The sequence below is a fragment of the Panthera pardus genome, unplaced genomic scaffold (assembly GCF_024362965.1).
Source record: "Panthera pardus isolate Hobbes unplaced genomic scaffold, ASM2436296v1 HiC_scaffold_12, whole genome shotgun sequence".
In the NCBI taxonomy this organism is placed as follows: Eukaryota; Metazoa; Chordata; class Mammalia; order Carnivora; family Felidae; genus Panthera; species Panthera pardus.
Genome location: NW_026526677.1, coordinates 61,876,332 through 61,901,939, shown reverse-complemented (window position 1 = coordinate 61,901,939; position 25,608 = coordinate 61,876,332). Strand labels below are relative to the sequence as shown.

General features: G+C 46.3%; 1 protein-coding gene across 1 annotated transcript in view; it reads left to right on the top strand.

Annotated features, from left to right (window-relative positions):
• Positions 1-25,608, top strand: part of TENM4 (teneurin transmembrane protein 4) — a 2,883,939-nt gene that overhangs the window by 2,795,960 nt on the left and 62,371 nt on the right. Inside the window, 4 exon segments of the mRNA XM_053900128.1 lie at positions 13,728-13,847; positions 18,522-18,783; positions 21,393-21,660; positions 24,467-24,610. Coding sequence (XP_053756103.1) covers positions 13,728-13,847; positions 18,522-18,783; positions 21,393-21,660; positions 24,467-24,610 — 794 coding nt within the window.

Genomic DNA, 25,608 nt, shown 5'->3' with positions numbered 1-25,608 from the left:
CAAGAGTTAGCATCAGCGTTAGCAAGGACATTAGTATCTGTATGGGTTTTAGTGTCACTGTGAAAACTGGGAGAAAAATGAGGATCTGAGCCAGAAGCCTATTAGTGTAGTTATAGAATTGATGCAAATGCCGTAGCACCAAGGCAGGTAGAGGTGAATGGACCTTGAGATCATCAGGTAGAAGAGGAAACTTTGAGGTCAGAGAAAGCTCTTGGCTCAGCAGGGTAGGAACAGGACTCTCCTGAGTCCTAAGTGAGGGCTCTCTCAAGCAGTAATTCTGGTGTTTATAAATCAGGGACTTAGGACACCCTGATAAATTTCGAGCAACAAGAAGTAAAAACATTGGAAAGCCATGCATCACATTACCAAGACTGGCCTCAATGGAGCTCTTAGGGTCAGGACTTACCAAATACCTCTGCAGTGAGTCTAACCAGCCCTCCAGTCTGATCCTGGAGGCATCAAAAGTTGGCTACAAGTGAGCCCCGCAGTGCTGGGCTGTGATGGACTGTGATGTGGACAGAAGCTGCTACCTCAGGACAGTGCTCTGGCAGAAGAGAGAGCTGTGCCCACCTGCCTCCCCTGCCTCTGCCTTCCCCTCCCCCGCCTCTGCCTCCCTCTTCCCCTCCCACTCCGGCAGGACCCCGCACATCCAACCTGTAGGCCTCTAGCACCAACCCCAATCCAAAGAGAAGGCGCAGAGCAGCCCCAGCTGCTCAGTCTCAGGTCCTTCAAATGCTCTGCTATCTGACCATTGGCTTACCAGCTCTGCGATGCGGGTTTCTGCCCTGGCCCAGAATCCTAACCTCACTTTCTGTGCCCCAGTTCCTGAGACGAGCAACCCAGGACCCCTGCCACCCAAGGACTCAAGTCTTTCCTTCTCTTGCCAGGCTCCTACCCTTGCCACATCTGGTCCTGGAGCTCCATCCCTGCTCTGCTCAGGAACTTGGGCATTATTGCCTGGTAACACACAGGACATCCACATCCAGCCGCCCCTGGGAGCCACCTCATCATGGCTATGCCCCTGTCAGATCCTCCTCCCCTGTCCCTTGAATGACTGTTGACTTTAAACACCACCTGTCAATTGCTGTATGCCTCAGACTCAGTCTGCTGAGTGGATTTTCTGCATGCCCCTTTCTGCGTCTCTGCCCAGCATTGTCCCCAACCTAGGAAGTGAGTCTAATTGTGGTCCATCCCTATCTCCCCTTTCGGAGTGAAACAACAGAAGTCTCCCTTTTCCAGGAGAAAGCAGAACCCGTCCTGTGCTCTGACAGGAAGACAGGACACACAGTCCCTGAATGGACTTGTACACCGAGAGACTATATATGGAGTCACACGTTAGCAGAGTTGCCTCAAGTTTTTCTAACAGCACAAACCATCTCCTGAGAATTCTTAGAAGCAGGCCTCTTGATTTGAAGCACAGAGAACAGCCTTTTGGGACATGTCTCATACATTCCATGTCCCTGTCCCCACTCTTTCTAAGCAACATTCCAGGCAGGAGACTTGCTCCTCCAAAATGATCTCCACTGGCCAGCCTCTGTCAGGACTGTTTCTCCTTTGCCACAGCCAATGGATTCGTTTCTGTGACATAGAGTGTTATGAATAGTCCAGGGCTCTGTTCTCGTGTGCACCTCCATCAGCCAGCAGAATATTCCAGAGGGCTCCTGTGGGAGGTGACTCAGCCCGAAGCATCAGCATTCAGCAGTCAGGTTGCCTACAGGCTTGGGTGATCTGAGCTGCAGCCTGAAAGCTCATGCTCCCTGAGAATCTGAAGGGCTCAACAGCCACATGAAGCCAGAAGGTCACAGAATGGTGGCTTCTGGGCTCTGCAGGAGGCACAGCCTGGGGGCTTAGGAGACACTAACAGTTTCCAGACCATCTTGTCACTAGATGCCCCCAGGTGGTGTCAGGGTACTATAGCAGACCTGTCAATGTCCCAGCCTTGATGTCTGATAGAGAGGATCCCTGCCCAGCTCCAGACATCACATACCTCACCTATAAATGAGGGGCTTGGATTCAATCCCCGCAAGGAACTTTCTTAGCTGAAAAATTAAATTTCTGTTAATCTGAAGAAGATTGTGGATTTCTCCTGCTATCTCCCTAGACATATACAAAATAGTCTGAGAGAAGAAGCTTTTTCTGAATGAACTGGAGTACTTCCCTGTGATGTTTATTCCATATAGCCAGCAGGTGATCTGGAAGCCTCTGGTAGAGTCTGAACCGAACCCAATTCCAAATGGAAGAACAAAAATCAGGGTACATGGGCAGAGCCTGGTGCTCGATTCTAGCTGTGGGAATGTCTGTAGGTCATGCTGGCATGACCTGGGAGGCAGCATCCCTTTTTATCCCATACTTGTTATACTTCCAGATATGACGATTTTTTTTTAAATGATGATATTCATTCCAGAATCTGAGTTCCTCAGACACGGAGATTGTGTCTCATTTATTGTTAGTTATTCAACTGCTTAGAATACGATAGAAAATAAAACAGAAACTACAGGCACTGCCCTCCTGCAGTTTCCATAAGTAAATAAGAAAATGGATAAATAAATATTACCCAGCACTGTGTCCATCTAGTACATAGTAGGTGCTCAATTAAAGATCCAATAACTGAACCCTATTTTTATTTACCAGACCTCTGTCTGAGTTTCTCTTCCCTCAACCCATATCTATCCTTTCCTTTGGGCTAATTGAAATAACTATACTCATTTTTTTTTTTTTTGCCTTCATCATTTTCTTTCATTTATTCATGTGATATTCATTTATTTCTTTCCTCAACATTTACTGAATGAATCCTATACACCTAGTCCTGTGCTGGGCACTGGACTTAAAAGGTGGGAAGAACATGGTTGTTACCCTCAAAGAACTGGCAATCTAGAAAAGAAGATGAGATCTTTGAACTAGCGAATACACTTTAGTGGGATGAATATGTTGTGTTTTGTTCACTAAAGCAGGGAGTGCCTTCTTTGTACTGGGGAAATAAGGAAGAGCTTCACTGAAAAGCAGACCTTCAAGGAGAGGTTAGTAAGAATGAGAAAGACATTTGAGGCAGATGAAGTAGCATAGACAAAGGCAGAGAGGCATGGAAATGCATGCCAGGACGATGATATGAGACGTAAATTTCACATGGCAGCAACACAGGATATGAGAATGGCAAAACGGGACGTAGCCTGCAGAGGCCAGCAGGGGCCAGATCCTGAAGGATGTTAAATGCCAAGCTGAAGACTGTGGGCTTTGTCTGGAGACAGTGGGATACTGCGGAAAATGACTTGTATAGCACAGAGTTGCTGGTGCTATGGTAAAAGAACAGTGATAAAGTTTGGACAGTTGGGGAGCTCAGATCTACACGGTGCCTGAAGAGAAGATTGAGTCCAATTCCCTGCCCTCCAATAAGTCAGGAACATCAAAAGTTAAGTGATTAGATCAAGTTCTATCATTTTTGGCCTAGGGTCAGTGAAAGAAACCTAGGAAGAGCTTTGAAATAAGTGAAAAAGAATGAAGCACAACTAGGAGGCAACTTTTGAATATAATAATCAATAGCATATTGAAGATTATTTCATTAAAAGAAATCACAAACACACACCACTGTAACTCTAGCACAGTACCGTGGTCCCGAGATGGGTGCCCAATGTGGTCCATGAGGTACAGGGAGAAAATTAGAGTGTCTACCTGTATTGAGTTTTTACCTTGAGAAGTCATGTTTTAGTCAATGTTTGAGTCATATAGGACACTAGGTTTTCACTCATTTGCTCCCTTGGTCCCAATGTTAGTTGGTAACAAGGTGTTCTTAGAGAGACAGTGAACCTGTACTGGTTGATTCTGGTGTATTACAACATGACTGCAGTGTGTGTGTGTGTGTGTGTGTGTGTGTGTGTGTGTGTGTAAAATCTAGTTTCAAATAAACCTACGCATAAAATGGTCCGGTGCCATAGAAAGATCCTTATAGAGTAGCTGCAGATCAAGGACAATACAGTGTGAGTACAAGCAAACAAACAAAACAAAACAAAAATGGCAGAGCTGGTACTTCTAGTATAGTCTTCTCAACTCCGCTCTCAAGTGAAAACCAATAAGGTTCATTTTCATCAGATCGAACAGAAAGGTAACCAAGATTCAAAGTTTTCAAGAATCTAAAAAATGTTAATCCAAAGACTCAGCATTATCAAGAAGACTGTTTGAAATACAGGCATACCTCAGAGACATTACAGGTTCCATTCCAGATCACTGTAGTAAAGCAAATCATGCAATAAAGGAAGGCAAGTGAATTTTTCGGTTCCCAGTGCATATAAAAGTTAGGTTTAAATTCTATTATAGACTATTAAGTGTGAAATATAATTATCTCTTAAAAACAATGTACATACCTTAATTCAAAAATAACTTCATTGCTAAAGAATTCTAACCATCATCAGAGCTTTCAGTGAATCATAATTTTTTTTTTTTTTTTTTTTTTTGCTGGTCAAGGGTCTTGCCTTGATGCTGATGGCTGCTGACTGCTCAGGGTGGTGGTTGCTGGAAGTTGGGTGGCCGAGGCAGCTTCTTAAAACAAGTCAACAATGGGGGCGCCTGGGTGGCTCAGTCGGTTGAGCATCCGACTCTTGATTTGGGCTCAGGTCATGATCCCAGGGTCATGGGATCAAGTCCTGCATCAGGTTCCACACTGGGAGTGGAACCTACTTAAGATTCTCTCTCCCTCTATCCCTCTCCCGCTTACACTCTCTCTCAAAAATAATAATGCTAATGATGACAAAACTGAAGTTTGCCACATTGATTGACTCTTGCTTTCAATAACAATTTCTCTGTAACATGTGATGCTGTTTGACAGCATTTTACCCACAATAGAACTTCTTTCAAAACTGGAGTCCATCCTCTCACACCTGCCACCGCTTTACAAACTAAGTTTCTGTTACATTGTAAATCCTTTGTGTCGGTTCAGCAATCGTCACAGCATCTTCACCAGGAGTGGATCCCATCTCAAGAAAACACTTTCTTTGCTCATCCATGAGAAGCCACTCCTCATCTGGTCAAGTTTTATTATGAGATTGCACTAATTCAGCTATGTCTTCAGGCTCCACCTATAATTCCAGTTCTCTTGCTCTTTCTACCACGTCGTCAGTTACTTCCTCCACTGAGGTCTTGAACCCCTCAAAGTCACCCGTGAGGGTTAGAGTCCACTTCTTCCAAATTCCTATTCATGTTGATATTTTGACCTCATAAATCACAAATGTTCTTCAAGGCATCTAGAATGGTGAATCCTTTCCAGAAGGCTTTCAATTTACTTTGTCCAGACCCACTAGAGGAATTTCTATCTATGGCAGCTATAGCCTTATGATATGTATTTCTTAAAATAATAAGACTTGAGGGGCGCCTGGGTGGCTCAGTCGGTTAAGCGGCTGACTTCGGCTCAGGTCATGATCTCGAGGTCCGTGAGTTCGAGCTCCGCGTCGGGCTCTGTGCTGACAGCTCAGAGCCTGGAGCCTGTTTCAGATTCTGTGTCTCCCTCTCTCTCTGACCCTCCCCTGCTCATGCTCTGTCTCTCTCTGTCTCAAAAATAAATAAACGTTAAAAAAAATTAAAAAAAAATAATAATAATAAGACTTGAAAATCAAAATGACTCCTTGGTCCACAGGCTGCAGGATGGATGTTGCGTTAGCAGGCATGAAAACAACATTTATCTCGTACATCTCCATCAACGCTCTCAGGTGACCAGATGCATTGTCAGTGAACAGAAATATTTTGAAAGGAATCTGTTTTTCTGGGCAGTAGGTCCAAACAGGAGGGTTTAAAATATTCAATAACCATGTTTTAAACAGAGTGCTGTCTTCCAGGCTTTGATGTCCCATTTATGGAGCACAGGCAGAGGAGATTCTTAAGGGCCCTAGGATTCTCAGAGTGGTAAGTCAGCACTGGTTTCCACTTCAAGCCACCAGCTGCCTTAGCCCCTAACAAGAGAATCAGCCTGTTCTTTGAAGCTTTGAAGCCAGGCACTGACTTCTCCACTCCAGCTATGGAAGTCCTAGATGGCATCTTCTTTCAATGGACGGCTGTTTCAACTCCATTGCAAATCTGTTGAGTGTAGCCACCTTCATGAGTTATCCTAGCTAGATCTTCTGGGTAACTTGCTGCAGCTTCTACATCAGCACTTGCTGCCTCGCCTTGCACTTTCGTGTTACAGAGACAGCTTCTTTCCCTAAATCTCATGAACCAATCCCTGCTAGCTTCCACCTTTTCTTCTACAGCTTCCTCACCCTCTCGCAGCCTTCAGAGAATTGAAGAGAGTTAGAGCCTTGCTCTGGAGGATTTGGCTTTGGCTCAAGAGACTGTTGTAGCTGGTTTGATCTTCTATCCAGACTACTCACACTTTCTCCATACCAGCAATAAGGCTGTTTTGCTTTCTTATCATCGTGTGTTCACTGGAGGAGCACTTTTAATTTCCTTCACGAACTTTTCCTTTGCGTTCACAACTTGGCTAACTATTGCATGAGCCCTAGCTCTCAGCCTACCTCAGCTTTTGTAACGTGCCTTCCTTACTAAGCTTAATCGTTTCTAGTTTTTGGTTTAAAATGCTGGAACACTTAGGAGCCATTTTATGGTTATGAGCTGGCCTAATTCCAATATTGTCGTGTCTCAGTGAATAGAGAAGCCTGAGTAAAGGGAGAAAGACAGGAGAGCAGCTGGTGGAGCAGTCAGAACATACCCAACATTTATCCATTAAGCTCACCATCCTACATGGGCATGGTTCGTGGTGCCCCGAAACAATTATAGTAGTAATATCAAAGTTCACTGATCACAGATCGCTATAACAAATAAGATAATAATGGAAAAGTTCGACATGTTGCAAGAATTACCGAAATGTGACACAGAGACATGAAGTAAACACATGCTGTTGGAAAAATGGCGCCAATAAACTTGCTTGTTACAAGGTTGCCACAAACCTTCAGTTTGTAAAAATGCAGCATCCGTGAAGCACAATGAAAGGAAGTGTGCCTGTGTGCATTTTTATCCATTAAACCTTGCACTAACTGCATATGATTAGTATTAGCTAATGACGGCTGCACATGTGTACAATTTGTTAATAAATATAAAGACATCCACAAAGCCTGCTCAAAAATGTTTACAAAAAAGGTGTATACTCAAAAAGAGCCTTAAGAGCCCTTCTCTGGTGATGTGAACTCTGATTTTTTGAGGCATCTAAAACAAATTGAGAGTCTCGATTCCTTGGGTGTATATATGTGCCAGACGGTAAGTAGTTTGAGAGGTGAAGTGACTTTCCCAAAGTTCTCATGGATAATTAATGATGAGTCCTTAGACTTTCTTTTCTCACCTTCCCAGTGAGAAGTTTAAAAGTTTAGGAGGAAGGTCTCTTCTAACACATTATGACCAGTGGGTTCCCAAGAATTTGTTTATAGGTGGAAGATGTCAGGCTAGAAAAGCTAGTGAAGGAAACTGAGGCAGAGCCCTGAGATGGAAAGGCAGAAAGAGAGGCCAGCACAACAGCTAGTGTGTCCAGGCTGGAAGGAGGGTCTTGGAGGCTACAGTGTGGATAAGGTCAGGCTTGGACAGAAACCCCCTTGCTGGGGTGGTTTGACAGCCCCATGAAGTGGGTTTCTCATTTGGGCCCAAGTAAGGTTCTTACAAGATGTTGAATAAAGTCTAGGAGATGCTGGGAAGATCGCCAGTCAATCAGCAAGAGCTAGCAGACAACGGTTTAAGGGTTCTTACAGGTCAGGCATATAAGTCTGTCTAAAGTATGTAATACAGAGGAGTGATTTTCATAAACGAGTGGCACGGAGTATCAAATACTTTAAATCAGGGAAGAGCTAAAGTTACCTTTTGCCACCTAGATCCCAAGTGATTATTCCGTTCTCCTGAATACCAGTTTCCTTAGCTGTTCTCATTTAATAACTAAAAAGTTAAAGCTGCAGCTTTTCTCCCTTCATCTTCCTTTATCTGCATGCATAATAGGCATTGAATAACAAATCTGACTTAATTTCCAGCATTCGTTTTTTGTGTTTCTTTTTTTTTTTAAGTTTTCGAAAAAAGAGGTACAGATAGGAGGCTATAGACCCAAGGTAGTAACACTGCAAGCTGAGATGGTGTGGATCCTCCAGGGGAAGGAACCCAGCCTTGGGATGCAGTTTGGGCTGATCAGCTAAAAAGGCCCAGCCCCTCCAGCCCTCGGTTCCTTGGCCATATCCCCATCAAGGTCAAGTAGCTCTGAGTTCCCAGGCGTCACCCCCACCCCCTTCAGTGACAGAAACACATCAGTTCTTTATTCGTTCAATGAATAATTTATCAAGAGCTTACTCTGTGCTATGCATTCAGATTCCAGGGCAAATACCAGTTTTAGTGGAGGCTCTCTTTTGCCCACTTAGACATGAACATCAGTTATGCCCAATGCTAAGAATATAGCGGTGAAGGAGATGTGGCCCCTGTCTTCAAGGAGCTCATGGGTCTGCCTGGGAGGAAGATTGCCCCAGTGGTTTTACGGAAGTAGGCCAGAGGGGTGGGAGTGTGGGGTACCACTCGATGAATGCAGGTGGGTTTCAGGTGAACAGGATAGGTAGAAGTTTCCATAGAGAGCGAACAGTTCAGAGGTAAGTATCAGGATTGTATGAACTCCATGAAGATTCTAAAGCTAGGGATGATAGGGCTACTTGAGCTAGAATGGGTAGCACTATATTAAAACCATTATACATATTTTTTAAAGATAATTTATTGTCAACTTAGCTAGCATAGAGGGTAGACAGTGTGCTCTTGACTTCAGGGGTAGTAGATTCCCGTGATTTTCGCTTATGTACAACACCCAGTGCCTATCCCAAGTGCCCTCCTCAGTGCCTATCACCCATTTTCCCCTCTCCTCCACACCCTCCCCCCCATCAACCCTCAGTTTTTCTCCGTATTTAAGAGTCTCTTATGGCCTGCCTCCCTCTCTGCTTGAAACTACTTTTTCCCCTTCCCTTCCTCCATGGTCTCTGTTAAGTTTCTCATTCTTTTTTTTTTTTTAATTTTTTTAACCTTTATTTATTTTTGAGACAGAGAGAGACAGAGCATGAATGGGGGAGGGGCAGAGAGAGAAGGAGACACAGAATCGGAAGCAGGCTCCAGGCTCGGAGCCATCAGCCCAGAGCCCGACGTGGGGCTCGAACTCACAGACCGCGAGATCGTGACCTGAGCTGAAGTCGGACGCTTAACCGACTGAGCCACCCAGGCGCCCCTGTTAAGTTTCTCATTCTTAAACATGCATTGGATTCTATTTGACATCAGGATGGGAAAAAACTTCAGCTACATGGGCCGCTGAGAATGGAGGTCCAGAGAGGTCCGATGATTCTCCAAAGTCCTATAGTTAGTTACCAGAGTCAGAAGTAGGAACCGACTCCCTGGCCAGGGCGCTTCCCAGCCTATCCCCTACCCGCCCCCCCCTTGCTTGACTGACAGTTGAGGTTAGCTTCTTATTTGCTTGATTTTGTTTCGAGGTGTTTCTGTCTCTCCAACAGTTTCCCCTCTTGACTCCCAACCTGGCCGCTGTACTCAGGAAGCAGTCAGGCAGATCTTCCTCCTCACTGGTGTCAGCAAGGGCACCTCAGTCAGGCCCTGAGCGTGATTGGACTAATGCCAGCTCATTTGATGCGCACCCCCACCCCCTTGGCCTGGCACGAGCGCTCCTTCCTGGCAGAGTTCACTCAACCTAATTGCCTGTTTTGTGCTCCAGCTGCCTGACATATGCCAAACCCATGTGTTGATTCACTTATGTCAGAGACAGCTACACTCGAGCATTTCAGGTTGGCTCTGGTGAGCTCCAGCAAGCAACCGGGGATAGTAATTCCCGCATTTAAAACCCCCTCATCTAACACAGTACACAGTGCCTAGCTTATTAAGTAGGTGCCCCGGTTTTTTAACTAGAGTGAATTTTAGTGGCTGCAGGTACCTAAAATAGTAGTAAGAGTAAAGATCTGGAAGTCAGAAGTCCTAGCTTTGAGTGTCCACTCAGCCAGTTTTTTTGCTCTATGACCTTGAGCAAGTCATTCCTTTCTGAGCTTCAAGTACTTGATCATTTCTCCCCTAATAGACACTCAGGGAGCAATGTCCGTGCTTGCCCTAGCCCCAGGGGATGTGGTCAGAGCCCTCCTCTGACTCGCATGCAAGCATGTAAGACAGCTATGTAAATGTGAATGATAGAATTCTGTGAGTGTCACGGTCATGGAGAGATCCTTGGAAGTATCTAGGGGAGCCTAGAGGAAGAGGTGATTAGTTGTGCCAGGAAGACTTGGTATCAACCTCACTGAGGTGATGACAGCTTAGATGGGACCCTGAGGACAAGGAGAAAATAATACCCCAAAACTCTATTATGCCCAGATAGTGACCAAAGGAAAGCAAAACCTGTCAAATATAGGACTGGTGAGAGGAGGGCCATATGAAGCAGCCGGAAAGCCAAGTTTGTGATAGTGATTTGCACCCCATGTTACTGACTTCTTGCCAAGGTGTGGTCTTCCGTTATAGAATTTCACGGTCCGAGCATTAACTATTTGTCAGCCACATTGACCCTTAGTGTGGGGTCTGTTCCCGTGGCATACAGAAGCCGAGGGCTCATGCCCGCTTACGAGAACTGATTGTTAAATGTTCGGGAATTCTGCAGGCTAGTTTTTGAACACTACTCTTCTGAAAAAATAAAGTGTGTGAAATTGAAATTAAATAAATTTTATTAAAAACAAAGATAATCAACACTCATCACTTCCTAATTATTTTACTATATTCCACTATTCTCGTTCTCCTAAGTTTATTAGGACTCTTGTGTCTTGTGGAGGAAGGACTTGGTAATAGGGTCCTACTGTGCATCTCTTCCCAAGTCTGGATTCAGTGACATCTCGTTAATAGCATGAAATCGGCCAGGGTGGAAGTATTTACACCACAGAAATAGGCAAACGCTACCAATGAAAGCTATTTTTCTTTTGAAAGCCAAGTATTAAATGTTTACCAGTATACCACGGGTGGTATCCATTCAATAAATGGGATGAAGGGAGAAAGCATTTGGAAGCCCAGGACGCACATCTTTTCAAACCTCCCTGGACAAAAAAAAACACAGCATGAGACACATTTCAGAGGCCTCCACAGAGCCGACTTCCCCCATCTCCTTTGTCCCAGAGAGGCCTTTGTGTTAAATTGGGTTTTCTTGACAACTGAAAATCATGGTTAAACAGGAGGAGGATGGAAGTGTTTTTCTCCAGGACCTAATTCCTGAGCCAAATGCCTGTTTTGGCAAGAGGCCTCTGTGGTGTACAGGGGTATAGGGAGTCGACTTAATCTTCTCCAGAACCCAAGCAACCCATGGGACCCTGGGCTAAAATTACATCTGCTCTGGCTGGCCAAAGCGAAGGCTACAGGATGGCCAAATGGTGCTGATTTAACATTTCCCAATAATCAGGAAACCTCCAAAGAGAGATCATCAGAGGAGGCTGGCCCGCATGTGTATGAGGGGCAGCAGCCAGGGCAGCCCCCAAAAGGAAACCATCCCCGGAGGGCTAGTTGCCATCCAAGCAGAATCTGAAGGCACATATGTCAGGACAAGGCTGGACAGTCGCCAGCACCAGGATGAGATCTGTTAGTAATTCTTTGGAAGGACAAAGTTCCAGCAATAAGAAATTCAATTTTCCTCCATTAAAGAAGGCATCTCTCAGTACCAGCTGAATACAATTGATGGAATAAATCTTTTCCATTAGTGGAGAGATAATTTCACATAAATGTATTGGGAGACCTTCAGAGCAGGACTGAGAGTCTTTGCTGAGCCTCACCGCTTAACTCGTTTGTCGTGTAATTGCATTTAGACCAAGGGCCTCGGAAGGAAACCGCTGACTGGATTAGCATTAACCAGATTGGGTGTAGTGAGGTGAGGTGAGGTGAGGTGGGGTGGGGTGGGGTGGGGTGGGTGGGGTGGGGGAGGGGAGCTTGATGCATTGTGGGTAGTTGTTCTTGCCTTCTGAAAGGACAAGCTGACACTAGTGAGACCAGCTGCTTACAAGCCTGGTGTTAATTGCTTTTCTCATCAAACAGAGAAAAGTTTATCACTCTAGGAAGGTAGAGATGTAAGTACCCAATGAGGCAGAGGCTGTTTGAGATCCCTTTTTTATGAATGCCCATAGGTCTCATCAGTAGCCCTTCTCCAAGCCAGAAAAAAAAGCCATCTGAACAGAGGCAGATGGAAACAGTTGTCTGGATACTCACACCTGAATATTCGCCTCAGATCTGGCTTGTCAACCAGGGCTGTCTCCCCAGTGCCCTGATGCCTTAGGATGTTGACACCACTGAGCACCTCCTTTTTCTCCCGTTGCCAGTGGTAAACAGAATGGTCTAAGTTGGGCCCGGAGCTGTGAGCCCTGCATGTGAGGCTTGGCTCTGCCACTACCCGCTGCATGACTTGGGGCAAATAACGTAACCTCTGTGGACCCGTTTCCTCTTCTTCCACCAACTCATTGATTTTCCAACAGGCTTTTCTCTGGCTTCTCCAGAGACATAAGAATCCAGAGTTGCCTTCAGAATCACTCCAAAGCTCTTATTTCGTCTAGAGAGATGTGGTTTCTGTTTTCCATGTTGAGGTCCTTATAAAATATCTTCTGGTGAAAAGGTTCCATTTCTGATGTATTTCTGATATATTTGAAAAACCATCATTCTAGATGATCTCTAATTGCCCCACTCATTTACTCAATCCACCATTGTTTTAAACAACGACCTAGTGCTTATTAGGCATTTCCAGGCACTACAGAGAGAAGGAAAGGAGTAGTCCTTGACCCTGCCCTCAAGGAGCTCACGATCTAGTGGAGAGGAGGACTGTGTGCAGTGTGGCAGGGTATCTGGGTGTTTGTGTCAGGTTTTGGAAGGAAGTGACTAGTCTAATTAGGGTCATCAAGACAGACTTCAGGGAAGAGGTGTCATTTGAAGCCGAGTCATAAAGGATGAGAGTGTTGGGGCAGGGGTGCTGGAGTGACACTGAGGCAGCTGGGAGAGCGCTGCACGGACACAGAGGCTTAGGCAACACGTGCCTGACAAGTTGGGGGGAAACAGATGGTTTGTTGTCTGGGATATAGAGGGTAAGTGGGAGCGGGGATATTATTGGGAGATGGCGACAGGTTCCAGAAACCACTCCAGGGGGATGCTTAGCATCTGCCCTTCTGCTGTTTCTAAAGCCAGACAAGAGGATGTACCCTCTATCCTGTTCACTTTCTCGAGAGTATGTCCGCTTCCACTATGTCCATTAGTGACAATAATAGCCACTGTCATTCATGGAGCTTGCTCTGAAGAAACAGAGTTTCAAAGAGCTGTCACATACTTTTGCAACTTTAGAGAGCTAGAAAGTGGCAGAGTCAAGCGTTGAACCCAAGTCTCATGATTCTGGATTCTCAAGCGTAACTCTGTAACCCGGCTGCTAACTCTGCTGCTGGTGTAGCCCTCTTGTATCAGTTTATCCCCTTACTGCATAACATAGAATCCTTAGAAAATGACGTCTAGTAAGGTATCTACAAACATCTCCCAGTTATAACCCTTTAGAGGACACTTCGATGCCTTAAATTGAGTCAATATGAAAAAAAGAATATTACTCCTCTTGAGTAAATACAGCGAGCCCCTGGGTGCCCAGATATGTCTGAGCGGCCTGCCTTCTGTCTTCTGACCTCCAAGGCTTCCCTGCCATCCAGGGTTCTAAACATGAAAAGTAGATGACGTCATTCTCTCTTCTCTACCCACAGGCATGCGTGTGTCATTCGTGGTCAAGTGATGACATCAGATGGGACCCCACTGGTTGGTGTGAATATCAGCTTCGTCAATAATCCTCTCTTTGGATACACAGTCAGCAGGCAAGATGGCAGGTAGGAGACCTTTTGTAGAGCAGGGTTAGTGAAGGTCCTGTTCTCGTGGTCTTGCCACATAGCTGCTGCTGGAATGGCAATGTGGAAAGAGAATGGGACCTGAATTCAGAGGCCTAGCTCTGCCACTCACTAGCTGTGAGACCTTGCACCTGACTCTGGCCTTAGTCCCTTTGGCTAGAAATTAAGCAATCTCTTCTCGTTTGGTTCTCAGAGTAAGCATAGGGTACCTTATACATGTTATCCTGCTCAATGGCTTATAATATAAAGCACTGTCACATGGGCCACTTTCCTCAGACCAGACAACTCCAGAAATGTTCGTATTCCTGCTGTGTGCTTTCCATCTACAACTGCCTAGGTCTGTGGAAGCCACTGGGCGATGACAGAACTCTGCCCCTCGGATCCCCGCGAGAACAGTCGGTAGAAGGAAGTAAAGTTTCTTCACTCACTCTAACTCTCCATTTGCTAGAACAATTAGACAGTTCTCCTCACCTCTCTGGGCCTCAACTTCTTCACCTATGAATGGTCCTAACACTAGCATCTCACAATTTGGTTGTAAGGATGACATTCCATGATGGATGAGGAAGCGCCTTGCACACAGTAGGTGTTTAATAAATCTTAGTTTCCCTTCCCTCCTCTGGTTCATTGCCATATTGCCAGGACCTGGCACACGGTAAGGATGCAGTAAATATTAGCAGTTTATTAAAATTACAAATTATTAAATGATGAGGAGGTGATGATTGTGGTACAGGCCACTAGGAATATTTTGGAGAAAATGGAAAGAGAAGGAAGAAAGTGGAACAATTTAGGCTGTCGGTGGTGACAGGTCCTCGATTTTTAATAAAATCAGGTGGTGGCAGTCCATCTGGCTAAGTGTGGGCCCATAAGGTTGATTTTCACTCTGTGTTGGAAATTATGCTCCAGCCTGATTGATTTTAGCACCTCTTTAATCCAATATCAGACGTGAACATGTCCCGGCCGAGGTGATAATGAAGTAGAGGCTCATCTGTTTGTAGACATGTGTGCCTCTTAGACAGAGTGGCAAGCTTGGCATGGGGAGCCCTCTCCCCCCTCCTCTCCCTGTGAATGGGAAGGGGCCCAGCTAGAAGGGGCTGGCGACCAGTGCCAGGAGTAATCTGGCCGGCCCAGACCACTGTCCCCTGCCCCACACACCTTCCAGCCCAGGAAGCACGTCAGTGCAGACGTTCAGTACGGCATGGGGGAGTATATCTTTCTCATGCTCTGTCTTCACTGCCTTCCAGCTTGGGGCTGCCTGCTAGATGGAAGTGGCAGATGTGAGCATTCTAGGCAACAGGTATTGTGGCTACATCATTACCTGCTGTGAAACAGTCATCAAGAAGGAGCCGTGGGGACTGCTCTTTTTTTGTCACGAAAGGTGTCCGTCATTCCCATGAAATGGCAAATCGTCAGTCCTTTGCCTTTGCTGTACTTGGTCAGAGTGGGTCCGTAAAACACTCTGGAGTCATGTAGGTTTGGTGGCCCTTGAGAAGAGCCCACTCCTTCGCCTCCAGGCTTTGATTCCCCCTGTGTGTACTGCCCCTGTGATTTCCGTGGCCCCTTGACAGCATGGGGAGCCTGGGAGGCAATCGTCAGCCACACTTCCTGCATCAGTTTACTAAATCACATCATAGGAACCAGAGTTGCAGAGAGCTTGAGTTTCAAAGCGATTCTTAACCAGTGCTTTATGGGGCTTGAGTTTTCCTCCCAACTAGACAGTGCATAATGGAGGAGAGCCATTACTGACTCTCCAGGTGCCTGCAGATCCCCATTTGTTATGTATGAATCTTGCCCATTTCCTTTCAGCTTCCCTTTCTTTCACCCTCCTTATCTCTCACACCTCGGGAGAGCCCGTAAGGCCCGAGACATAGCCTGAATGTCACAGTGTATACAAGTCTGTGGACCAAGTCTAACTCAGCTCTGTATCCCTCACTTCCCAGGCAGGCACTGTGCTGCCCACTCTTGCCCAGCTCCCCGGTCCCTTTCACATACCCACCACACTGGAATACCAGACATCAAGACTTAACTAGAGCCAAAGAGATCGATAAAAAGATGGAAAATAGAAGCCATGAAGAATAATTTGTAAAGAATAGCAGACAGAAGAAGCAGTCCAGGCTCGCTGAATTGAAAAAATGGAGGAATACGGAGCATGATGCCCTGGGAGTGGGGTTCTGGGCTTTTCCCATTCCTTATCCCATCTGTCTAATTAATAACTGCCAAGTGGTTATGATCATCATTTTACATGATGAGATTGAGGCTCAGGTGACAGAAGTCACCTATGGAGTGAATAGCAGTGCTTAGACAGGCCCTGAGCTGTTTGGGCTTCGCCTGAGATCCAGGCCTTCCTTTTGTGGTCAGAATCACATCCATATCCACAACAAGGTTTCCCTCCAGATGAACAGGCCCAGCTCTTGGCAAGATCCAGTCACGCCCAGCTCTTGGCAGGGCCAGCTGCCCCTAGCCCACTCACCACCTTGAGAATATGTCTTTTCGGGTTTGTCTTTGTTTCCTCCCCACGCTCATGCTCTCGTGAAAGGAGCTCGTGAGCCGGGCCAAAGTTCTGTTTGATGGTTACAAATGTTCTGTCAAAGTACAGATGCTCTTCAGGTCTATGACAGGAAAGTCGTTCTCTGGGTATTTCCCCAAACCATGGATATTCTCTTAGAGAGCCAAAACCTAAACTCTTGGTTCAGAACAAACTCCGTCACTGTTTATTGAAGATGACACTGTCCTACTTCTGCTACCCAAGTGTGGGCCTAGAAAGGGCTGAGTGAGGAGCAGGCAGAGTGGGTGAAAAGTTTCAGCAAAGGACAAGAGTCAGGCTCCGGAGCCTAGAATCCCGAATCTGGGGGCATCGTCTGTCAGGAACAGGATTTGGCACTAGGTCAGGGCAGTTCATCGTAAAATCCCGGGGAGAGGGAAGAGTAAGCCAGAGCAGAGAGCCCAAACCCGCATAAAGGTGAGGTCCTGTGTTAGAGTCTCTATAACCAACTGCACGGGTGAATGCTGGGTTGGTCTGTAACAATAGCCCAAGTAGGAAGGAGCCTAGGGTGTTCAGTTCAGAAGAAACTGACAGCGTCATTCATACAGTCCTTCTGTAAACTATAAGCGACAAGTGCTGGGCTAGATTCTGGAAAGAATGAGGAATCATGCACCTGGGCCAAGCAATAAACATGTGACTCCTGGGCGGTGTGTGGTGGGCCAAGAGGAGGAGGGCACGTGATGCCCTGAGAGGGAGGGAGCTAGAATTCTGACCAAGTAAGGAGTTTGCAGGAGCTCTCCAACCACAAGAACAAGATGAGGACAGGCCTTGAGAATGCATCCTCAAGTAGTGGCTAAAAGACTCTGTCCAGAGACATCACAGCCAAGAGGTGGCAGGTGGACCGGGCCACTGTTTCTAAGTCATGAAGGACTGTCAAAGGCAGAAGGAGTCACCCCAACAGGTAGAACAAGGCCCAATGGCTAAGTAGCTATAAGAAGAGGGACCCAGGCTCAATTCCAAAAATAACAAATCCTAACAGAACTAACGGAAGATAGGACAGTCCTTCTGTGGATATAGCAAACTCCTCATCACAGGGAACCAAATGGTCCCTTGCTGGTGATTCCATAGAAGAAAAGCATCAGACTGGGAGAGGGCTGTGAACAGTGGCCGGCTGGCCACCGGCTCTCCCGGACACCACAGAGACCTCACGGCAGCAGGGAGTCTGGGCCTCAGTCTTCAGCTTCCCTTTTGCACCTCACGCGTACTGTCAGTTGTGCCTTTTTGTAATTCCAAAGGCCTGCATTGAGTAATCTATCATAATCAGAGCCAAAATTGCCGTAGGATCATAGGATCTTAGTGATTTAAGAATAATCCCTTTGAAATTTAAGAAACAAAACAAATGAACAAAGAAAGAAAGAGGCAAACAAATTTAAAAAAAAAGAAAAGAAAAAGAAAACAGACTCTTAAATACAGAGAACAAACTGGTAGTTGCCCGGAAGGGAGGTGGGAGAGGGGATGGGTGAAATAAAGTGGGTCAAGAGCACATTTATCTCGGTGAGCTCTGAGAAACGTATAGAATTGTGGAAGCATTATATGGTATACCTGAAGTGAATATAACACTGTATTATTAATTATACTTGAATAAAAAATCCATTTGAACCTTTTCGTTTTATATATTGAGAAAATTGAGGGCCAGAGAGGCTGAGGGATGTGCTCGAGATCGCAGAGCAGTTCATGGCAGAGGCAGGACTAGGCTTAGGGCTCCTAATACCAGGGCAGGACCTGTTCCACTTCATTCTGCTGACTTCTCACTGAGCTTCAGCTCTAAGGGTCCCTAGGTACCAGAACCACCATAGCAGAAGCTCATCAGCTGTCCTGTGTCCCGGCAAATGGCTCTCCATAGCAGCGATTATTAATGTTGGTTTTGGTAAAATCTCTGTAATGAACCATTTCCCCCAAAACCAATGCTTTATGGAATCTCTGTTACTGTTTGTGGTTATAGTGAAGTCTTTAGGTTTTATGGTCTCCTCAACAAGTGCTCAGACCTTTTGGTGTAATTTTTTTCTCCTTTATATCTCTCTTTGCCCCACCCCCACCCATTATCCTCTTCCTCCTCATCTCCTGTTTCCTGCTTTTCCTGCTCCCCCCTTTTTCCCACCCCTCCCCCTCTCAAACAGCTTTGACTTGGTCACAAATGGCGGCATCTCTATCATCCTCCGGTTTGAGCGGGCACCTTTCATCACACAGGAGCACACCCTCTGGCTGCCTTGGGATCGCTTCTTTGTCATGGAAACCATCATCATGCGACATGAGGAGAATGAGATTCCCAGCTGTGACCTGAGCAACTTCGCCCGCCCCAACCCTGTCGTGTCTCCATCCCCGCTGACGTCCTTTGCCAGCTCCTGTGCAGAGAAAGGCCCCATCGTTCCAGAAATTCAGGTACCCAGCTTTCTTAGCTATATTTCTCTGTGCTTTTATTTCACCTGTGGGGTGGAGGAGGATCTCAGAGACAGGGGAAAGGGAGATCTCATCAGCCCACCATGCAGAATCCGGCTGCCAGACCCCACAGCAGCCGTGGCGTGTGATGGTCACCCCTCTTCCATACTCAAAACACAGGAGCACTGGAAGCTTCCTGGCACACTCAGGCATATAATAAACTCCCACTCCTTTTCCGCTCTGCCATCCAGTTCACTTCCACTCTCCTTTCCCCCCAGCCTCCAATGTCCCCCTCTATCATCATTTCTGTGGAAAATATTTATGATGATAGGTTCTACCAACAGGAGTGGGACACACAGGCATCATAATAAAGGTTCAGTGAGAAAATATACATGAGGCGCTTTAGCACAAGGTGTAGCACTCAGTAAGCGCTCAATAAATTTTCTCCAGTATTATTCTTATTTAAGATTATTTTACACACACTGCCTTCATGCCAGAGGCATGCTTTGGCTCAAATCTCTACATACAAGTGCTTTACTTAATTCTCATTAAAAGGAAGTAATTTGGAAAGATACAGTCTAATCGGATTGAAACCAAGATAGATTCTTGGCCTAACAAAGCTGTGGAGAGTGAGATGTCTTCTGCCATCCCAGCCCAATCTCAGATGGCAGGAACAAAGGCCAAGGGAAGAGAGATGGCAGGAAGAGGTCCCAGGCTCGCTCGCTTGCCCACCAAGAGCTCTGGTCATGTGCATGTTAATAGGTTGCAGGGGCCTGTGGAGCAGGGAGCGTATACACTTTCGTGTGTATGTTTCACGCCTGGCTGAGCAGTCATATCTGCGTGTGCATGTGCGTGTGCGTGTGCGTGTGTGTGTGTGTGTGTGTCCTGCTGATGGGCTTCTGGCGCCAGCCCACAAGGACATACAGCCATTTTGAAATTCTCATTGCACCCTCAGGTTGAAAACCTCGCTCCTTTTAGAGATTCGGCGCCGGTCTCCTATCTCAACTACCAGGCTGACCTTTCTTTTGAAATGGTTGTCAGCGGAGACAGAGCTTGCTGGAGAGAAGTAATTTGTTACTCAACCCTGGTTCAGCTCCATCTAGACATTTTCCCAGGAGCAGAGACTTTGGAACAAATGAGGTTAAAGGTCCCACCCTGTTCGCAGCGCTCCCTGAGCTGGGTGTCTGCGAGCCCAGCTGGGTCACAAACCTTGCTTATTATCAGATTCATGAAACACATGAAAACAAGCTCCTGGGTTTTCCTGGCCCTATCATTGGCCAGCCTTCGCAAGCACTGGGAGATGTACACTGTAAAAGGTGTGTTGAAGATAAATATTTATGAGAGCATCAGGATGGCACTCGAACCCTGCCTGTGGTTCACCAGGGTATAGAGCCTGCTTTGTCTAGAAGCTGCAAGCTGATTTTTAGGAAGGTTGCTTTGCTTTAGGCCCAGTCCCTAAAATTTTGTGTGCTCAGAACGGGGTAGGGAGAGCTCACCCCCATATGTGATATGAAATGGACAGAAAGGAAAAAGCTTTCTTTGTGAAGGCCCAGTTTCTCCCTGAACACCAGAGTAGAATAATCATTTTCCTTTTAATGGATACGTTAGCCTCAATTGATTTAATGTCCCCTTCTTAAAACAGAGCCCAGAGCATCAAGCTGATAGAAGTTCTCTGCTTTCGCCATGTGCCTGAGAACCCTGACATTGATTTAAAGTTTCCATCTTGGAAATGAGCCCATTACATACAGGAGATAAAGTGCCACCTTCCCCACCATTCTGTTCATCTAGCACAGCGTGGGGCACGGAAACTCCATGCCTCCAGTCTGACCCCTTTCTGTGGGTGAGCTGGAGGGAGGCATTGGCCACAGGCCCTTGGCAGGCCGTGCTCTCAACCCTGCATAATTGTTTGGCCAACCTCTTATGGTCTCTGTTTATTTTCCCAAAGAGGAGAGGTATTTGAGGGTCTTATTTTAGGAAAGTTTTGAGGGAGAAACTGCCCTTGCTGAGGCAGCTGTCCGTATTAGTCTGAAGGAAAGTCTGTCTTCATATTACCCTCAGCTCCCAGCACCAGCACCAACGGCAGCAGCAGCATCCTGTTTACTGAGTACCTGTCATAGGCTGGGCACTTTATATGTGTGACCTCACTCAATCCTCACACTACTCTGGAGAGGAGGCTGACGTTCGGCAGCTTGCACGCGTTTCTCGGAGGGCATAGCTAGTGAATGAGAGGCAACATGAAGATAAATATTTTACACGCATTATCTCATGTGTTCCTCTCACTAATGCAGCAGGGTGAGCATCGTCATCCGCGTGGAATGGGGCAGGGGTGTACCACGTGGAGCTGGTCCGGAGCCAGGCCTCCTGACTCTGGGATCCCTCCTCTTCCCTCCCGTTTCCCCTTTGCCCCTCTTCCCCTCTTCCTCCTGCTTCTCTTCACACTCTGCCTCCCCCTCTTCTTTCGTCTCTCTTTTCTAGTTCCTGCTCCTCCTCTCCCTCGTCCCCCATCTCTGCTTCCTCCTCTACCTCTTGAACACCCAGAGCACATGGGGCTTGTCAGCCCCCCTCCTCCCACGAGTCCATGACCGTCACTTGCTGTGTAATCTGTCTTCTAGGCTTTGCAGGAGGAAATCGCTATCTCTGGCTGCAAGATGAGGTTGAGCTACCTTAGCAGCCGTACCCCTGGCTACAAATCTGTCCTGAGGATCAGCCTCACCCACCCTACCATCCCCTTTAACCTCATGAAGGTGCACCTCATGGTGGCAGTGGAGGGCCGCCTCTTCAGGAAGTGGTTTGCTGCGGCCCCGGACTTGTCCTATTACTTCATCTGGGACAAGACAGATGTCTACAACCAGAAGGTGTTCGGGCTCTCAGAAGCCTTCGGTAAGCCTCTCAGCCCCAGGACTCAAGGCCATCCTCAGAGACACAGTGACGCTTGGGGACGTGGGGCTCTTTTTCTACTTGCCGTGTTTCTTCCTCCTCCCTTCCTCTTCTCAGAAATTCCTACGGCTTAGTCGGCCTTCAAGACTTTTCGGTGGCCATCCGTGACCTAAGAGAATGTACTCAAAGACCTGAATGTGGAAAAGCTGATAATTTTTTTTAAAGGGGGTTACAAAAGCAGAAGGGCCCTTGAAAAGTGCTCTGGTGGTATGTGACAGCTAAAAGAGGCTTTGTGCCACGAAGATGCAGCTATGGCCCCCTCAACCATCTGGCCTGAACTCACCCATGAGAAATGTGGGAGTCTGGAGCTCCTGGGTTTCTTCAGAGTTATTGAGGTGCAGGAGCTAAGATTCTGTCTTCATCAGGAAGGCTTGTTGGCCTTTTTACCTTATTTTCAATCAAAGAGGTTCTGTCGTCGTCGTCGTCGTCGTTGTTGTTGTTGTTAAAGTTTTTATTTGTTTTTGAGAGAGAGAAAGGAAGAGAGAGAATCCTAATCAGGTTCCATGCTGTCAGCACAGAGCTCAACGCAGGGCTTGAACTCATGAACCGTGAGATCATGACCTGAGCCGAAATCAAGAGTCAGACACTTAACTGACAGAGCCACCCAGGGCCCCCCCTCCTCATTGTTTCTGTCTGTTTTTAAGATGAAGCAGAAGGTGACTGTGGCCTCACCTGGAGTCCCAGCCCCACTCAGACGTCGGGCTTCAGGGGCTGGCTGTGCTCATTCCAGCCTCCGTATATAGCAGAGTCCCAGGAAGGGTTCAGAGCTGGACTGTGAGCAGACCTAACCCCTGCGGGGCTAATCCCCCAAACACGTAGAGTATCAGCCCAGGAAATTCCTTCTCATCTTGAAACCTACTCCAGTTTCATTCCCTTATTAGATTGAGCAATGGCAGAATGAGGAAGCAGAGGAGAAATAATGTTGTAAAGAAGAAAGAGAGGAAGGGAGGGAGGGAAGGCAGGCAGTCAATAAGAGAATGTCTGTTGAACACCTGCTCTGAACAGTGTGCTTCCCTGCACGTTAATATCCCACTTAATCCTCACAACCACCCTGTGAGTCAGAAATTGTCCTCGGATTCTGCCAGAGAAAGCCGAGGCCGGGAGAGGTGAGGGAACCTCCCAAGGATGGATGAGACAGGAACGGAGCTGGACTCATCCCAGTCCTTCCCTGTAGTTTTGCATCCCACCCTACCGTACAAGGGCATGCTGGGAGTGAAGATGCCATCTCTTTCTGTTCACTCTCCCTTCTGTAACTCAAAGTACTTCTGGGGTCTCATAAAAAAAAAAAAAAAAAAAAAAAAAAAAAAAGCCTTGCAACCTCTTCAGGTGAAATGGGTATCCTTAGTGTCCACCAGCCAGGGACAAAGGCAGGTGTCTGCATAGTGGGACTTCAAGGGCTGAGGCTCACTTCCCTTAGGTGACCAATAGGAGGCGTAGAGGCTGCTTAAGGGACTCACGGTCACAGAGAAGATGTCCCTGTGAACATTCCCCTCCTGCCATAGATGGCTAACAACTTTTATGGCACCTAAAGAAACTTTTAAGGGACTGTCCACTTGTTAATTCCTGTCCTGAACATGCAGTAGGATATTGACCTCCTGACGGATACTGTCAGCACAGAAAGATGCTTGAAAGAAATGGCATTCCTGTCTCTGCTGGTTCCTTTCCACAGGGCAGGTACAGGGCTTTTTACAAATCCAGTCTCAGGACGGCTGCCATGGTTAGCCTGCATCCCGGTGCCCTCCTGAGGAGGTCTGGATTTATGAAACAGAAATGAAACCAGGGGATTTTCAAGCTTTGAGACTCAAAGCAACTTCCAGTTTTCAAAGTACCCTAAGTGAGCTCTTTTTCCATGTATTCATTATAAACGACCTTGAATTTTTTTCTTTAGTAAAGTAATACCATTATCATTCATAAAAATGTGATGAACGGACAAAAATATAAATAAATTCATACATGTTTCTATAAAACAACTACTTGTTAACATTTATGTTTATTTTCTTTTCTCGTTTATAGTTTGTGTATAGTTTTTTTTTAAGCCTAGATAGAATACTGTATATACAACTTAGCATTATTCCATAAGCATTTTCCATGACACCCCACTATCTTCATAACCAAATTATCCGGTGGCTGCATAATATTCCTCAAGTGGGTACACTTTGAAGACGTACTTACTTATTTGTTTATAGAGCGTGAGAGCTGTGGAGGGGCAGAGGGAGAGGGAGAGAGAATCCCAACCAGTCTCCACACTCAGCATGGAACCCAATGCCAGGCTCAATCTCATGACCATGAGATCATGACCTGAGCCAAAATCAAAAGTCAGATACTTAACCGACTGAGCCATCCAGGGGCCCCATCTAGTGGGTACACTTTGATTTGCTCAACCTGTAACCCCTTTTAAACTTTTAGATTACTTCCAATTCGCACTATTATAAATAGTGCTGCAGTGAAGAGTTTTGTGCCTGAAGTATTTTCCATACTAAAGGATTATTTCCTGGGAATTGATTCTCCTGGGTCCTTTTTAAATTGTTTAGTACTTTTTTTTTTTAACTTTTCCTCATAATGCACAATTGCTCTATTAAAAAAAGGATATTAAGGCTCAGGATTTCTAAGGCACTTAGAAATATGACCTTTTCTCCTTTTCTACGAAAGACAAGCCAGAGCCTTGCGTGCATATCAAAGCCAAAGAAGAGGCTTTACTCACCTGTGCATTTTGCGCCTTTGCTCACCTGTGTGCTTTTGTTTCCTACAGTTTCCGTGGGTTATGAGTATGAATCCTGCCCAGATCTGATCCTCTGGGAAAAAAGAACGGCAGTGCTGCAGGGATATGAAATCGATGCTTCTAAGCTGGGAGGATGGAGCCTAGACAAACATCATGCCCTCAACATCCAAAGTGGTAAGTGCATTAACAGAATTCCAGGAGCCAGGCCATGGTGTGGCCCTTGTCTCGTAACCTCTGTGCCCTGCCAGATTTAAAAAAGAAAAAAAAATGCACATTTCAAATTACATGGGCTTGTATGTGATCAGTCATCAGAAGGATTAGTCAACAGATACTCCTTGGGAGCCTGCTCTGTGCTTGTCACAACTAGGCAGTGGAGACGCAGAAATGAAAGACCTCAAGAGATGATATTCTGGTCGGAAGCAAACACTTCCCAGGCAGTCTCCAGGCTGTGCCGTGGATGGTGCCATCACACACAAAAGCACAGGACACTGGGGCATGGAGGGCAGCAACTCAGTTTCCCGGTTCAGCACGGTGTCTCTTTGGAGAGAACCTCTGAACTGAGTCTCAAAAGATCCAGAGGATCAGCCCTATATATCAAGTAGGGAGAACATTCTAGGCAGAAGGCACAGTATGTGCCAAGGCACAGAAGTCTGAAAGAAGAGTAATTGGAGAGAAGGTTTCTTATGGTTTGAGCAAAGGATGAAGTGAAGGCAAGAGCTGAAGCAAAAGCCAGAGCTTGAGCAGCCAGAGCCCAGGGTCAGAAGACTGGGACTTTGAACTTCATCCAGAGGCCGATGTCAAGCCTCTGAAGGGTTTCAAGCATCCAAGTGACATAATCAGCTCTGTATTTCAGATAGCCCACCTTGACTGTGTTCCAGGATGGGACAACTAAATATGCTCCTGATGTCTGACATCTCCCACCTACTCTGGAGAGGCCCTGGATGCTACCCAAAACCACAACATTGTGTCTCTAGTATACTTTACATGTTCTTAATATTTGCAGAGAATTTTTGAATCTATGGATTTTTTTTTTCAATCTTACTTTCCAGATTCCTGTCATTCAGTAGTAGAATATTGTAGACAGCAAAACTGAAGGCACTTTGCCATTTGGTAATGAAAGGAAGGGCAGAAGGTTTGGAAAAGTACATGCACCCAAACCCACAGCAGACCAA